The sequence below is a fragment of the Mastigoproctus giganteus genome, chromosome 2 (assembly GCF_048544385.1).
Source record: "Mastigoproctus giganteus isolate SK-2022 chromosome 2, ASM4854438v1, whole genome shotgun sequence".
NCBI classification, from domain to species: Eukaryota; Metazoa; Arthropoda; class Arachnida; order Uropygi; family Thelyphonidae; genus Mastigoproctus; species Mastigoproctus giganteus.
In genome coordinates this window covers 257,020,417-257,035,276 of record NC_143576.1, presented here as the reverse complement: position 1 = coordinate 257,035,276, position 14,860 = coordinate 257,020,417, and the positions used below count along the sequence as shown (strand labels likewise).

At 33.4% G+C, this 14,860-nt stretch overlaps 1 protein-coding gene across 10 annotated transcripts in view; it reads right to left on the bottom strand.

The window, feature by feature from the left end:
• Window positions 1-14,860, bottom strand: part of LOC150090406 (uncharacterized) — a 390,346-nt gene that overhangs the window by 204,909 nt on the left and 170,577 nt on the right. For 9 of the 10 annotated variants that reach the window (XM_090389862.1, XM_090389864.1, XM_090389859.1 and 6 more), the window contains one exon: window positions 3,519-3,623. The exons of the other annotated variant lie outside the window; for it this stretch is intronic. In XM_090389862.1, the coding sequence (XP_090245988.1) occupies window positions 3,519-3,623 (105 nt within the window). The remainder of the gene's footprint in view (window positions 1-3,518; window positions 3,624-14,860) is intronic. 10 annotated transcript variants of the gene reach the window in all.

Sequence of the window (14,860 nt, the reverse complement as noted above, 5' to 3'; positions counted from 1 at the left end):
TTTTAGGAAGGATGTAGATTTGCTTGAGCTTATACAGAGAAGGGCAACAAGATTGGTGAGGGGAATGACGGGATCCTCTTACCAAGAGAGGCTTAAGTTCTGCAAACTGCAGCAGCTGGAAACTAGGCACCTGCGAGATGATCTGATTGAGGTGTATAAGGCCTTGAATGGATTGAGCACGCTGAATTCTGATGGAATTCTTTCACTTGTTCGGATTACGAACCTAAGGAGGCATAAATTCGAATTGAAGAAAGACAGCTGTAGAATAGCTGTGCGGAAATTTGCCTTTAGCCAGCGAGTGTTAATTGCTGGAACAAACTTCCGTCTGTCGGTGTGGAAGTTGACAGGTTAAATAAATTTAAGGAGGAACTGGACTAGCATTCAGAGGGAATGGTTGTGTGAATTTATTTTTTTTTTCTTTGGCTGATACTACATAAGCTCATACGCTTGATTTCTTGCGTCACGTGCCACGATTACTATTATTATAACAAGGTAGTTAGGTTCCTATAAAATCTCGTGTCGTGCGAAACCATGTTATATGGGACTAAGAACCAGTACAAAAAGTGGGGTTACATTCCAAAAGCCAACAAAAATACATAATTTTTTATAACTATTGGAAACTTAATTTTTATTAAAAATACTATTAACTGAACAATCATCTTACAAACTGTGATACATATATGTCAGATAATGTACGTTCATTTATTTTCTTCTTCTTCATAGCTGGTAAGCACAATCAAACGAGAACATTTTCTCTGTTGCAGAATATCTTCACCTTTTGAATTATCTTCTGCGCTCTTTAAAAAATCAGTACAGTATTCTGGGATTGTTTGCTTTTGCTCGATAGATTTTTGTAAATTGCCTTCCAAGATGCTTTTTAGTGAAAAATTTGGAAATTCAGAATTTATCTGCTTTATCATCCTATGAACTGATTTGGATTTCCTTCAATGCCATTTCCACCAAATCCACTTTGCCAGCCACTTTTTCTATCAGTAATTCTTGAATGTCTTCAGTAGTCATATCATTAAAACCTACCCCTTCTATCAACTCAGGAAGTTCTACTATCACACCGATTCTGTTTTCTGGCGGTTCGACCATATTTGCTGAATGAACCGACTCTGGCCATACATTTTTCCAACACGCTGTTAATGTTGATGGTTTTATTTTTTGAGCGATAAAGCTATGATTCCAATACAGTCCACAATTGAAAAAATGTTTCCATGCCTCCATCACTTCAATAGATTCAGAATTTTTTTTTTTTTTTTTTTCAAAATCCATTGCAATGATTTTCTGATGTAATAAGTTTTAAAGATAGATAGATAGATAGATAGATAGATAGATAGATAGAAAGATAGATAATGCTTTGATCTAATGACTGAATTAAAGAAGTTGTATTAGGTGGTAGGAGCATTACTTCAACATTTTGAATGACTTAAATCTTTCGGATGACCTGGCACGTTTTTTTTTTTTTTTTTAAGGAGCATTAGCAACTAAGGCCATATTGCTCCAGGATAGCGGTGGTCATTCCCTGACCTTTCCGCATCCTTTGTATTTGGTGGTGATAGGCTCAAACCCCAGTCTAATCAAGAAGCATGTGCTACGCACTGCTGCTCCTTCCCACCTGGCACGTTATCCAATAGTAATAAAACTTTGAAATCTAGATTTTTCTGCTTTAAATAGTTTTCCATGGCTGGCACAAAACAACTTAGAAACCACTCTTTAAATAAATCTGCAGTTATCCAAATTATGACTAAATTCCTTGGCATAATTTTGGGGTGGAATTTAATTCACAACAAAGAAATTATTCCAGTACAGTTCTTATGAACAAACTTTATTTTTTTTTTTTTTTTTTTGGTAGTTGTTGGCGCATCGGCTTCTGTGGCCATAGTGCACCTCCCAAGGTTTTTGCAGTACTTTGATCCAAGCCCGAGGCGGGATTCGAACCCGTGATCTTTGGGTTGCCAGGCAGGCACTTTACACGCCTGGCTAGCCCAGTCGGCACAAACTTTAGTAATAAATACCCAGAAAATTCTATAAACACTTAAAAACTAAAAAACTATAAAAACTAAAAACTAAAATACCCTTACAAAAACCTTAAAAGCCACAATTTTTTGTGGTGTCAAACAAGCCCAAAACCTAACACGAAGTTTTCCCAACAAAATAAAATAAGAGAATTACCCAATAATTATATATATATTTTTTTTCGCATAACGACTAGCGAGTCAACAGCGAGGATTCACAAAAAAAAAAAAAAAAAAAAAAAATGGAAACACTGAAAAATTATATCCAACATAATAGTAGACCCCCCCCCCCAAGCACAAAAGCTCAAAAATACCGTGTTATGTGAGGTTTGCCACAATTCTACAACCATTTAATAGACAACTGGGTACAATCTGGAAGTCAGCTTTCACAAAAGGTGAAATAGTATTTAACAAGTTATTTGGAATTTTCACCTTAATGTTACCACTATGCATGTGGAATGGAATAAAAAATATATGAAAATATTTCCTATTAAAAAAATATTTCATTACCTTTGCACAAATGACCCACTAAAAATTTTTCAATCTTTTAAAGCACAGAACTCCTCTGATTATTATATACTAACAACATGGATATGCCGAATTTCAAGATTACTCTTCCCACGATTGTTTCTATATATCTTCCCACCACTACTATTTTGTTCCTGCTGTTTTAGGTTAAGCAACTATGTGCAGTGATAAGGCTTTACTTCGAAGTATATTAAAAATATACTTATGTAACATTACCAGATTGATTTAATATAAATTAATGTACATGTTCAATTTTAAAAATCCTACAAAAAAAAAAAAATCTCAGAACATGACATTACATAAATACTTAATATTAATTATTTCCAGTATAAACACTTTAAGAATAATAAATTAAGTTTTTAATAGTATTCTCAATATGTTTATCACCAAAATTACTAATTTTTTAAAAAACAAAAATAAAAATTAAAAAAAAAGAAAACCTGCTGGAATGGTAGTTGCCTTCCCAATAAATCAAAATTAAAAAACAGGAAGAAACCTTTCACAAAATTCAGATCAGCTATACACTTCATAAGTAACAATTATGGAAAGTGGAAAAGTACAAGTCTGGCACATATCAACAACACCAGGACAAAAAAATCACAATGAAGAAACCCTATTAAAAGAAAAGTGAAACAAACTCTAGAAGAGCATGTATCTGTATCACGGGAGAAAAGGATGAATGACATGATATACCTGACAACTTAAAAGTGCACACTCACTGCTCATACTGCTTTAATCAACTGTTAAATGCAAAAAGTCCATAATATGGAAAACCAATATAAGAATTTACTGAATGAAGGTGCTTAGCCAAATACCTAACATATCCAACAAATATCAAATGGGCTACTTTTCACAAGGATTTAAAAAAAAAAAAAAAAAAAGGAAAAAAAAAAAAAAGCAACAAAGACCCTACTAAATTTGCAATGAAACTTAGAAAATAAAACTACCAATGACCACTAAGGCTACTACCTTCTCCATGGATCTCTCCATTCATCACCTCGAGAACGTGGCACCTGGACTTCAGAAAAGCGTTCATCTCTCCACCTTTCTTTATCTCTTACACGACGATCTGGCCTAAAGTTAAAAATAATAACAATAATAAATGGTAGCATCTATCTATCTACCTGCCTGCCTGCATTCCTGCCTTCCTGCCTAACTACCTACCTACCTATCTATCTGCCTGCCTGCCTACTTATTCACTGTTAATTATAATGACCCACAATTTAATTATAATGAACTCTCCGTGTTTATATAGTTAGTTGTAATGAAAAGATTCCAAATAGAAAAGTAAAATCCAATGATATATATAGACATCACACACCCACAAAGAAATGACTTTTGTGCATATTATGAAGCTGAATTCCACAGGATATGAGAAGGGCGAAAATAAATTAATGGCAATTAAATGTTACCTAATCAATGGCATTCAACTATAATACCTATAAAAACTATTTCAAGTATGTTGATAAATATCTAACAATGTAGAAGAATCAAAAAAAAAAATTTCAAATTTTAACAGAAATGCTTGAGATACTGCTACACTTAAAATAATAAAAGACATCCAATTTATAATTGAATAAAGTTAAATCACTAAAATATAATACTGAACATTTGCCAGCATAAGCATTTGGTAAAGAATGACTTTTAGTACTTCATGGCTGTTAACTACAATTAATAGTGCTCAGCTGGATTCTAGTCCTTACTATACTTAAACAAGTACTGTACTTTGCATCTTCATGAAAAATGACTTGCTAAAAGCACCAACAACAGTTACTCTACCCAATCCAAAAAATGACAGCTAGCAAAGAAAAATAAATAACACCAATCCAGTCATAAAAGAACAATGAAATTAAAAGCCCTCACAACCTCTTAGGTGAGAAATACATATTGTCTTAAATCATATACACACAATACATATATGAGGTAACATTTTTCCTTTTTATTTATATACAATACTGTCTCAATAACTTGAACATCAATAGGTCAAATTCTTCAATATTTCTAACTTCCGCAGCAATTTCCCATCAAAACCTCCACGGGAATAATGATTTTAAATTTTTGTTACTTCAATCTGAATTTAATCTAGTTCTCCAATATCTGCACATTTTTGTAATTTAATCCGGTAAAACTAGGTCAACACAAAATTCTTTGTGCAGCAAAATTGCAAGGACTACATCAGTTGTGCCTTCATTACATCAATTAACATAATGTTTATACTTCCTCTGTCTCTTACCAAATCATTTGACAAAATCATGTTATCAGTCAATAAGTCTCACACGAAATATATATACTTATAGCTGCAATAATTCTGGCTTGTTTAGAATAAACTGTTTGAGCAGTTTCCAAGTATTATGCATAGATCAAAGTTATAGTGCTACACATAAAGAGGAGTAGGTCGAATGATTTTATCATATGTGAATTGACAATTGAGTGCCACTGGTGCATTTTCTGTTCAGTCTGCTTTGGTTTCAATTTCATTTTCAGAATAGAAATAAACACACTTTAGTCAAAGCTTCAGGATGGCAAAAAAATAAAGAAATAAAATAAATCTTTTCAGTTGTAGATAAAACTAAAACCATTCAGACTGTAGAAAAGGATGACAAGAAGCCTTAAGTGCTGCTGAATTTCGAATTCTTTCCAATACACTGAAACTTATCTAGTATATAAAGAAGCAGTTCTCTTGACAGCAAGGAATGAATGAGAAGCAGAGGATACCCAGATACAGACTAAAGTGTATTAAAGTGATTTTCTCAGTGCTGAGAAAAGGACATTTCTTTAGGTGGGACATTTAATCATGAAAGGCTCAACGATTTGCTAAATATCTTAATTACAGACACTATTAAAGCAAGCAGTGGATGAAGAAGTTCTCCTCGACAATTCCACAAAATTGACAGTGATTTTTAAATCAGTGGAACATATTTAACTGATGCAGAGATAGTTTCTCAAGTATAAACAGACAAACAACAAAAAGAAAAGACAGTGATGACAAAGTAGAAAAAAGAATTAATGTGCCTACCTGCCAGGAAGTTCAGAGGGCAATATATTTACTGAATGCCTTCCAACTGCAACAGAAAATTTTTCTGAAATAAATCATATTAAGAACATTGTGGAACAGGAATCAATGAAGAAGCACCAAACCCATCTTTCTGAATATTTTAAATAAATAAAATGAGTGTATAGCTTTATGTTTACATTTTTAACAGTATTATAAGTTCTGCAGTTTATAAAACTATTTTTTAAATTTAGTTAAAATTTCAGTGGTAAAACAATTATCAGTAAAGCCTACCATATTTTTGCAATTTTGTTTATACAGTAACTTACTATAAACAGAAAAGCAGTGAAATTAGATGAGTTGGTTTTTTGATAGCTGATAACTTTTTTCTCTCCCTTCAAGTTCCAGTTATTATTCTCAACTCATCTGTAATTTCGCAGGATATAAAAGAAAAACCACGTGGCAGAAACTAAGTGCGTTAGAAAGAAGTCAAAATAAAGGTAATAAAAAAAAAAAAAAAGCCCTTGTACATGAAACATAAATAAAATAAAAGTTAGATAAATAAAAAGTTAGATTCTCCAAATTTCAGGACCTTCCTTGAAACTATAAACAGGAAACTCATGCTGTCAAACTGCTAATAAAGGAGGTACCATTAAAAACAGTCAATACCAAAATTCAACTAACATATGCTAAGGCAAAAAGGATTTGCTTTTAATACTTGCAAAGTTCAACTACCTGATAAAATTTCAATTTGAGATTTACTCAAAAATAAAGGAAAGGATGATAAAACCTCTTTAGTTGCAACATGGTAAAAATAGAACAAAAAATAAAAGTAGTTCAAAAATTAGGATACAGAGAAAATAAATAAAAATGTTTTTAAAATATTAAGCAAAATTTAACATGGAACAATACTGAACAAATGCAGGCCAAATTTTATTAAGCTTTCAAATGACAGAAATGTTGAACAGATGTCTTATACTTAGTTCATATCTACATGGTATTTACAGGATAATGTACCAAATTTCTTGGTACATTATCCTGTAAATATGCATCTTATTTCTAGGTTTAGTAATTTGAGCAGTACGTTTTTCAGATGTAATACTTGAACTCAAGGTGAACAGAATACATCACATGGTGACACAGCTGTATTTCAGTATCTAAATGTGATAAGGGGAAATTGTGTTAATATGCAACTTCAAATTGTTTCATATATAATTAAGATTATACATTCATATATATTATGCATGTATATGAGTGTATTATATTTATTTAGTTTTTTTTTTTTTTTTTTTTTTTCCCAATTAGAGGACACGCTTTCCATTGCTACTCTGCCCAACTTAAGCATTTAAGCATTATACACTAGAATGATAATGGCATAGCATGCAAGATTAATCACTGTTTAATTTATATGTAACGGCTATACCTTGTGGCCACTTTTTAGACATGATGAGTTATATCTGGTATATAAATCTTTCCAAAATGGACAGATGCAAATAACATCTAAATGTATACCACTATTTTATACTAATCCTTGAGGGGGATTAACAGGGTGCAACACACATAACTGGCCTGAAATTATTTTAATTTGCATTATATGATCCTTTACTGCTTTGTGTTTGCATTTCTCTAAACAAACCAAGAATTACTTTGGATAATTTGTTATATTTCAAACTTCCTTGTCAGGTCCCCAACCAAAGACTACTGTACATCAATTCTATCTCCTTTTCATAATAGCATTGGTAGATTTTCATACTGAAACTGATGGAACTGATCTGATGCTGTAAAATACTTACTGCTTCATCTTTAATGACACTGAGAAGTACTGGAAATTTCTAAAAAAAAAGTGTGAAATTTCAAAATGCGAAATGATGCAAAAAAATATCACTCTACAAAAAATTTGAAAATGATGAAATGTCCATCGATGAAATTTGTGCTAACTCAGTATTTATAAAAACAATTTTTCAGTAGGAATGTGTACACTATGTAGTAACACGTAACCATAATGTACTTCCTAACTGAGCAAAATAAGAATCTCTCCCTCATCTTTTAGATTCTCAATAACCTTGGCAGTAGAAATGCCTATGATTAAGTCAGAATCATCCAGTGTTTAAGTCAATATTTAAGGGCTTGAATGAATTGAGTAAGCTGAACATGAATGGTATAATTCCTCTTGCTGAGACTACACACAAGGGGATATAAATTTAAGTTGAGGAAAGATGGTTGCAGGATAGATGTGTGGCAGTTTGCCTTCAGCCAGCAGGTGGTTGATTGTTGAAACAGGCTTCCACCTGTTGTTGTGAAAATGGATGGCTTAAATAAATTCAAGAACTAGACCAATTCTTGGAAGGTATGGATGGGAAAAGTGTGTAGTGTTTTTTTTTTTTTTTTTTTTTTGGCTGCTGCTATATAAGCTTGCTTTCATGCATCATTTGCCACTACTACTACCACCCTTCTAAGCTTAGTCTGCTAGGGTAATCAATTTCCAAAATTGAAGATTTGAAAACTGTTGGTAAAATAAATCTGCACATAACATTCTTTAACATATCAAAGGGTAATTGGCCTAAGTCTATAGCTTCAATCCAAAAAAAAAAAAAAAAAAAAAAAAAAAACGCAAGTGCACTGATAGGTTTTGAATGAGAGCATAAAATTTAAAAGAAACAAATTGCTTTATTCAAGCCTGAAAACAGAAACAAGAACAGACTTTCTGCACAGTGGGAATAACATGTCTAGAATTATCAGCTTGCCTTGCCTGTTTTATGATTATTTTTACCAAAAGTTTGCAATTCAAAAGTTCCTTCCTTGAGTTCATCACTTTATCTTCTTTCAAAACTTTTGGACTGTGAACTGCATTTGAACATAAGTCACAGTGGCACTCACTAGTGATAGCCTGTTGCACTTTTTGATTTGGCCTTCTCAATCTCACCCCTTCTAACCTCATCTTTAAACAGACTTATCAAAGGGTTGCCAACGTTCTACCAGCTTAGTTATACAACCAAAGAGAACCAACATGTACACACACAAAGAGAACCAACATGTACAACATGTACACGCATGCATTAGTTGAAATTGCTTAAATCTATCTTTCCTTTTAGCACTACTTTCTTGATAGTAGTAAATTTCCACTAATATAAAGCCCTGCAGTAAAGATTTAACTCAGCAAGACTGACTTGGCAGAGAAGGCAATGTGTTCCAGGTTACCCAACAACTTTGATGAGATGATGGAATGAAGTCCATCTTCGATACTATATTAATATTATTACTGTTCATGTGATAGCTAATTGATCACATTTACTAAATGCTTAGAGGCCAATGATGAAAAAAAAAGAGTGCACCTGAAGGAACTGTTGGAAGCTTTTTTTTTTTTTTTTTTTTTGGTAGTTATTGGCGCATCGGCTTCTGTGGCCATAGTGCACCTCCCAAGGTTTTTTGCAGTACTTTGATCCAAGCCCGAGGCGGGATTCGAACCCGCGACCTTTGGACTGTTGGAAGCACTTCATGTCAAAAACACAATAGATAACATTTAATTTAAGAGATGAAGAATTAAAAACTCAACTAAAACAGATTTCTTCAGGCACAGGGAGGCAATAAAGGAGCTTTCAGATCAGTACCAGAACGCAGAAAGATCCTCCAGTGACCCTGGACAATGTCCTAATCATAGAGAGATCTAGCCAGGGCTTGAAATGGAAAACTTTTACAAAATGGAACACCATTCAGATAATGCATGTAGAAGGCAGTTAATGTGTACATGACATTATCAATGCATTTGATGAACCATAATGGCATTCCGGCGATGCCCATTTCAAGACTGCTTGAAGCAATGAAGTTCAGTTTCTACTGATTGTCGTTACTATAAAGAAGCCTTGAATAAGGGTAAGAAGGCTAGGATGCAATCAACTCTAGATTCCTTGGGGGAGCCACAAGCCTCATTTCTTAGTTTTGATATTCCTGATATGAGGGTCAAGGATGAGTATGAGTCATCATTGTTCAAGAAGAACAATTAATATGCACATTTTAATATTTAAACCAATAAAGTTATCATTAAGCAAATTTGTATTAGTGTTTTATGCATCCAAAAAATGAGTTTAGTGGTAAAGTTTATACACTTTTAATACCTAAAATGTTAATAATACAATACTTCATGATGCAAATAAACAATTCCTAATAAAATAAAGGTAAAGGATAACAGCATTATTATAATCGCCTTATAATGTCAATTTATTCACTGGGCCTTTTGCCTCCAGTCAGTCACTATAATTGGTGTTCTCCCCAGGACCTATCGAATGGGTGCACCACCTGGTGAATTTAACAGACTGCCTGGCTAAAATTTAAGCAGTTCTCACAGTACTGCATGGTACTGCTCACTGATTTTGATCAATATTAATTTGAACATGCTATGCAATTGAGGTCAATGCAACAGGAGCATATAATGTTAAATTATGCAATTAATTTTCGCACTGGATCGCTTAAGTCACATTTATAAATAACAGAAAATTTTATAATATTGCGAAGTATTACACTTCCCCACCCGGCTACTTCATAGTGCCACACGGTTGACAAAATGTTCTGAGGACAACACCATATAATCATGTGTTTATATCACACAATAAATATCAAATTAACATCTCAAAATCCTGAATACAGGTAACAAACTAAAAATAATTATCAATAATTACATCCTAAGTAAATTTGCTATTTAAAAATTATCCTTCTACACCAGAAATCATCAACCTTTCCCTGCAGCATATGACATGTTGGAAATGTGTTACATGCAACTTAAGGTGGAGCTTGAAGCTACTGGAATCAAAGAGCCCTCCCATGAACGCATTTGGTGGCTGTAGATGCATATCAGCAGATTTTCAACTGACACCACCAAATGTTTTTACTAACTATATAAAGGAATTTTATTCTAAGTGCTTTTAATAAAAAATAAATGAATTTTCATATTTATAAAATAAATTTAATATAGATTAAAGCTTGAAGGTTCATCCTTAGAAAATCAGTCACCGAGAAGCCCATTAAATTAATGATAAAAGGCAATATACAAAAACCATAGGTTCCAGTAACATTGAAACAATGTCATAAAAGTGGATTTTAAACCGTATGTGTGTAGCTTCATTTCTGATTTTTCATATTAGTTATATACACGTGCGCGCGACAAGATAAGGAGCTCTATATGCCTTGGCGACCTATATTCAATAAACTTATATAGTACTTTGACCATTTTTATAAAATGTAACTGTTACAAAAACCTAATATAGCAACAAAAATATAATGAATACAATTAACATCTTTCCATTTTACATAATACTTCCTTTAATCAGATTCCCTTAGAGGTTATCTGGCTGAGGTTTGTATGGCCCAGAAGAGGATAGTAAAATGAATAAAGATAATTTCATGGAATTAAATGATGCTAGAATAAGATAGGCATAACTCAAACTAATGGGGGGGGATTATAAAATGGATTGTAGGAAATTATATTTTTATGAACAAATTGTTAATTATTGAAATGTTTCCTCTGTAGAAAACTGAGGCTGAAAACTTTGGAAATTAATAAAAAAAAAATAAAATAATAAAATAAATTTAATATAGATTAAAGAATGAAAGACCAGCAAGATCCGTACCTATGGGAGGAGGGAAACACTTCTTATTTATTATTATTTTTTTATGCAGGTACAGCAAGTGTGGTTTCCCTGCACCACACTGTTAATATTAATACTAAATGGCAAAGCAGATATAATGACCTGAGTTTAAATATTTTAAATGTCCGATGACATTTACATAGCATAACATTAAATGCATAGTTAATACGTATTACACTTGCTTTTAACTACCAAAGTAGTTATTGGCTTATTATTATTATAAATAAAATTGTATTGTATTGTATAGTAATAATTTATTTATAGTAATAGCTTATTATTATTATAATTATTATTATAGTAATAATTATTATTATTATATAGTAATAATAATCATTATATAGTAATAATTATAATAACAAGCCAATAACTACTTTGGTAGTTAAAAGCAAGTGTAATACGTATTAACTATGCATTTAATGTTATGCTATGTAAACGTCATCAGACATTTAAAATATTTAAACTCATGTCATTATATCTGCTTTGCCATTTAGTATTAATATTAACAGTGTGGTGCAGGGAAACCACACTTGCTGTACCTGCATAAAAAAAATAATAATAAATAAATAAGAAGTGTTTCCCCCCCCTCTCTCATAGGTATGGATCTTGCTGGTCTTTCATGCTTGAATCTATATTAAATTTATTTTATGGCTTGTTATAGTAGTGAGGCTCTTTGGATCAATTTGTAGAATGCCAAATATTTGTTAGCAATTAAATATTATATCAGCTCCACAGTCTTCTAACAATGTAGAGAAATCCTACATTTTCTGCTTTTCATTTTATAGAAATGTGCAGAAATATACTGATATGCTAAATTAACTTTTAAATGAAATTTCCTCTTCACCAAAACTTATAACTAGACAATATTTTTTGCAAAACCAGAAAAAAAAAAAAAAAAAAAAAGTTTGTGATCTTAATCCAACTCTGAACAAATAAAGATTTAAAATGTTTAAATACATCCAATTCATAACAATAAGTTCTTGCTATAGAAATGTGAAACCATGGTTAGATTTCAGGTGGGGACACAGTTAAAGTAAATATTTCTAACATTCTGTTCAGAATCCAAGCTTGCAGATTTCTAAATTTAATAACACAAATTAAGTGCTCTATAGCAAGTGGTGCTCTTTTAGTTATTTAAAAAAATAAATTAACTAAAATAACAAGAGGAAATTAAAAATGTGAATGACATCTTTCCAACAAACTGATGATCAATGTTTCTGTTGTAGATAAAGGAATAACTGCATGTATCACAGTTGTTACTTTAGTTATGCTTCTACAGCAGACTCTATTTACAGTGATCGGATTAAGTGAGACACTTCAAGACTCCAAATAAAAAAAATAAAAATTCAACCAGAATTCATAAAATTCAAATAATAAATATAAACATATAAACAGATGTTTTGCAAGTCGTAAAGAAGCAACAAGAACTGGCATTACCATTTGTGTGCACAGCAGGGGTGTACCTAATAAAGTAGCAGCACAGTGTATATACACTTGGTGGCCTGTTTATTAAATTATCATTGGGAAATTAATGTGCCTATTATCTTGTAATCCCCACTGTCTCTACATTTGCCACTCAAAAAAAAAAAAAAGACCAAATATTTAGTTTGTTTTAATGCATCATCGATTGTTGTGTTCCGTCGTACCACAAAAGGATAAATTTTGTTTCGTTATGCATGTCAGGGGTGTAAAAAAAATTTTTTTTTTTTTTTTTTTAGAAATCACAATATTGATGGGCAAATGCAAGAGTTGTGCTTTCAATTAGTGTGGTCCTTGAGGTTGTTACAGACATTCTCTCAGATATGCCAGACAAGCTGTACTAGCTACCTGGACGTCTAAAATGCCGATGGAACTGATATTCGGGTGACACTCAAGTCAAGTGGACCCAATTTCAGCGAAGTCCGGACAATCTGTGACAGCTAAATCCTCTGCTTGCACCTTCACGATGGTGGGACTGTTAGTAATCCTGGGTATACCCTCCGTGCACAAGTACACGGTGGGTGAGCACCCAAGTGTGAACTAACATAAGCATGGGGTCGAGGTGTGGCGCCCACACCACATGGAGGAATGCCGACCCTCTAAGTTACCAGGCAGTACTAGGTGGTAGATGACTCTCATCAACCGGTACAATACCAACACTTTGCTTATTGGAGGCTTGAAGTGGTGGGACCCATGTTTAGGGTCTAGAGCAAAGTTCCGGTTAACCCTTCCCTATCTCTTCCATCATGCAGTATGATTGATGACTTTTGATGTTATGATGAATATCGTAGCGAGATCCAATATTCCTTACATTTCGAGGGTACAGCTCTAAAATGGTGTCTGCAGGCTGGCCGCTAGTTAGTACACTGGACTGAACCTATTGGTAACTGTTTAGGAGGCTTCCGGATCAGCTAGTGTATAATCTTGCTACCTCTACTTTGCCAGATAGTGACTGGAGAGAGTCCGAGTAGTGTGTATGCGGGGAGCTTTGTCGAGACCAAATTATGTCAGGGATCTGGGTATATTCTTACCACATGTACGCCATATCCAAAAATTTCATTACTTCATACAGCATGTCCCACCCAGTTTTTCTTACTATTGAATACACCATGAATTGTCAAACTAACAGAGCAAGCTTATCTGAGAAAAGATCTAAACCTCCCAAGCACTTCCTAATTCATTTCACAAATATACGTGGTCTCAATTCTAATCTCAATGATGTCCATTTCCACTTGCAGTCTGCCAAACCCCATGTACTTTTTCTGAGGGAATCTCAGTTATCAGTTGATTCAACTACTGCTCATCTCAGATGCCCAAATTATTCGCTGTATGATTCCTTTTACCTCAAAGGTGGTATTTGTGCATATCTCCGTTCTGATATTCCCTGTCAGAGACTTGGCAATTTGGATTCTCCTCCCTTTGATCTTCTCTGGCTTAAAATCTCTCTACCTCATTGTGTCAAATTCATCTGTTGTCTCTACCGTACTCCCAAATCCACTAATCACTTGGAGCTCTTTTACTCCCTCTCTTTGCAACTTGACTTTCTCCAGTCCAACTTTCCTGACAGTGAGGTAATTTTCCTTGGTGATTTTAATGTTCACAACTCCAGCTGGCTTCCGTTTTCTAGTCACACCAACCCAGCTGGTCGAGATGCCGAGGCTTTTGCAATTACTAATGACCTTGCACAGATTGTTCATTTACCTACAAGAATACCAGACAATCCTAATCATACAGCCAACACGCTTGATCTTTTACTCACAAACAACCCTTATAAGTACACAGTCGAAGTGAGAGGTCCTTTAGGCACTTCAGTTCACAACTTGGTGATTGTCTATTCTCTTTATCTCATGGTTATTCACAACCTCGTGTTGTTTGGCATTACAAGAATGCAAAATGGGATGACCTGCAGGATTTCTTTTCTTCTTTTCCTTGGTCGGATTACTGTTTCAAAACTTCTCATGTCAACGTTTGTTCAGATCGTGCAGTGAAATTATTCTTGCAGGAATGGATTCCTTTATCCCACACTCCACTTTAAAATCTCGTCCTTAATCTAAACCTTGGTTTTCCAATAAATGTGATAAGGCTGTTCAAGAGAAGAATGTTGCATATCGTAATTGGCTTGTTTCTAATTCTTCAGTTTCATTTTCTGGCTACACCAAAGCTCGCAACAATTGTAAAGCAGTTATTAATCAGTCCAAACTAGA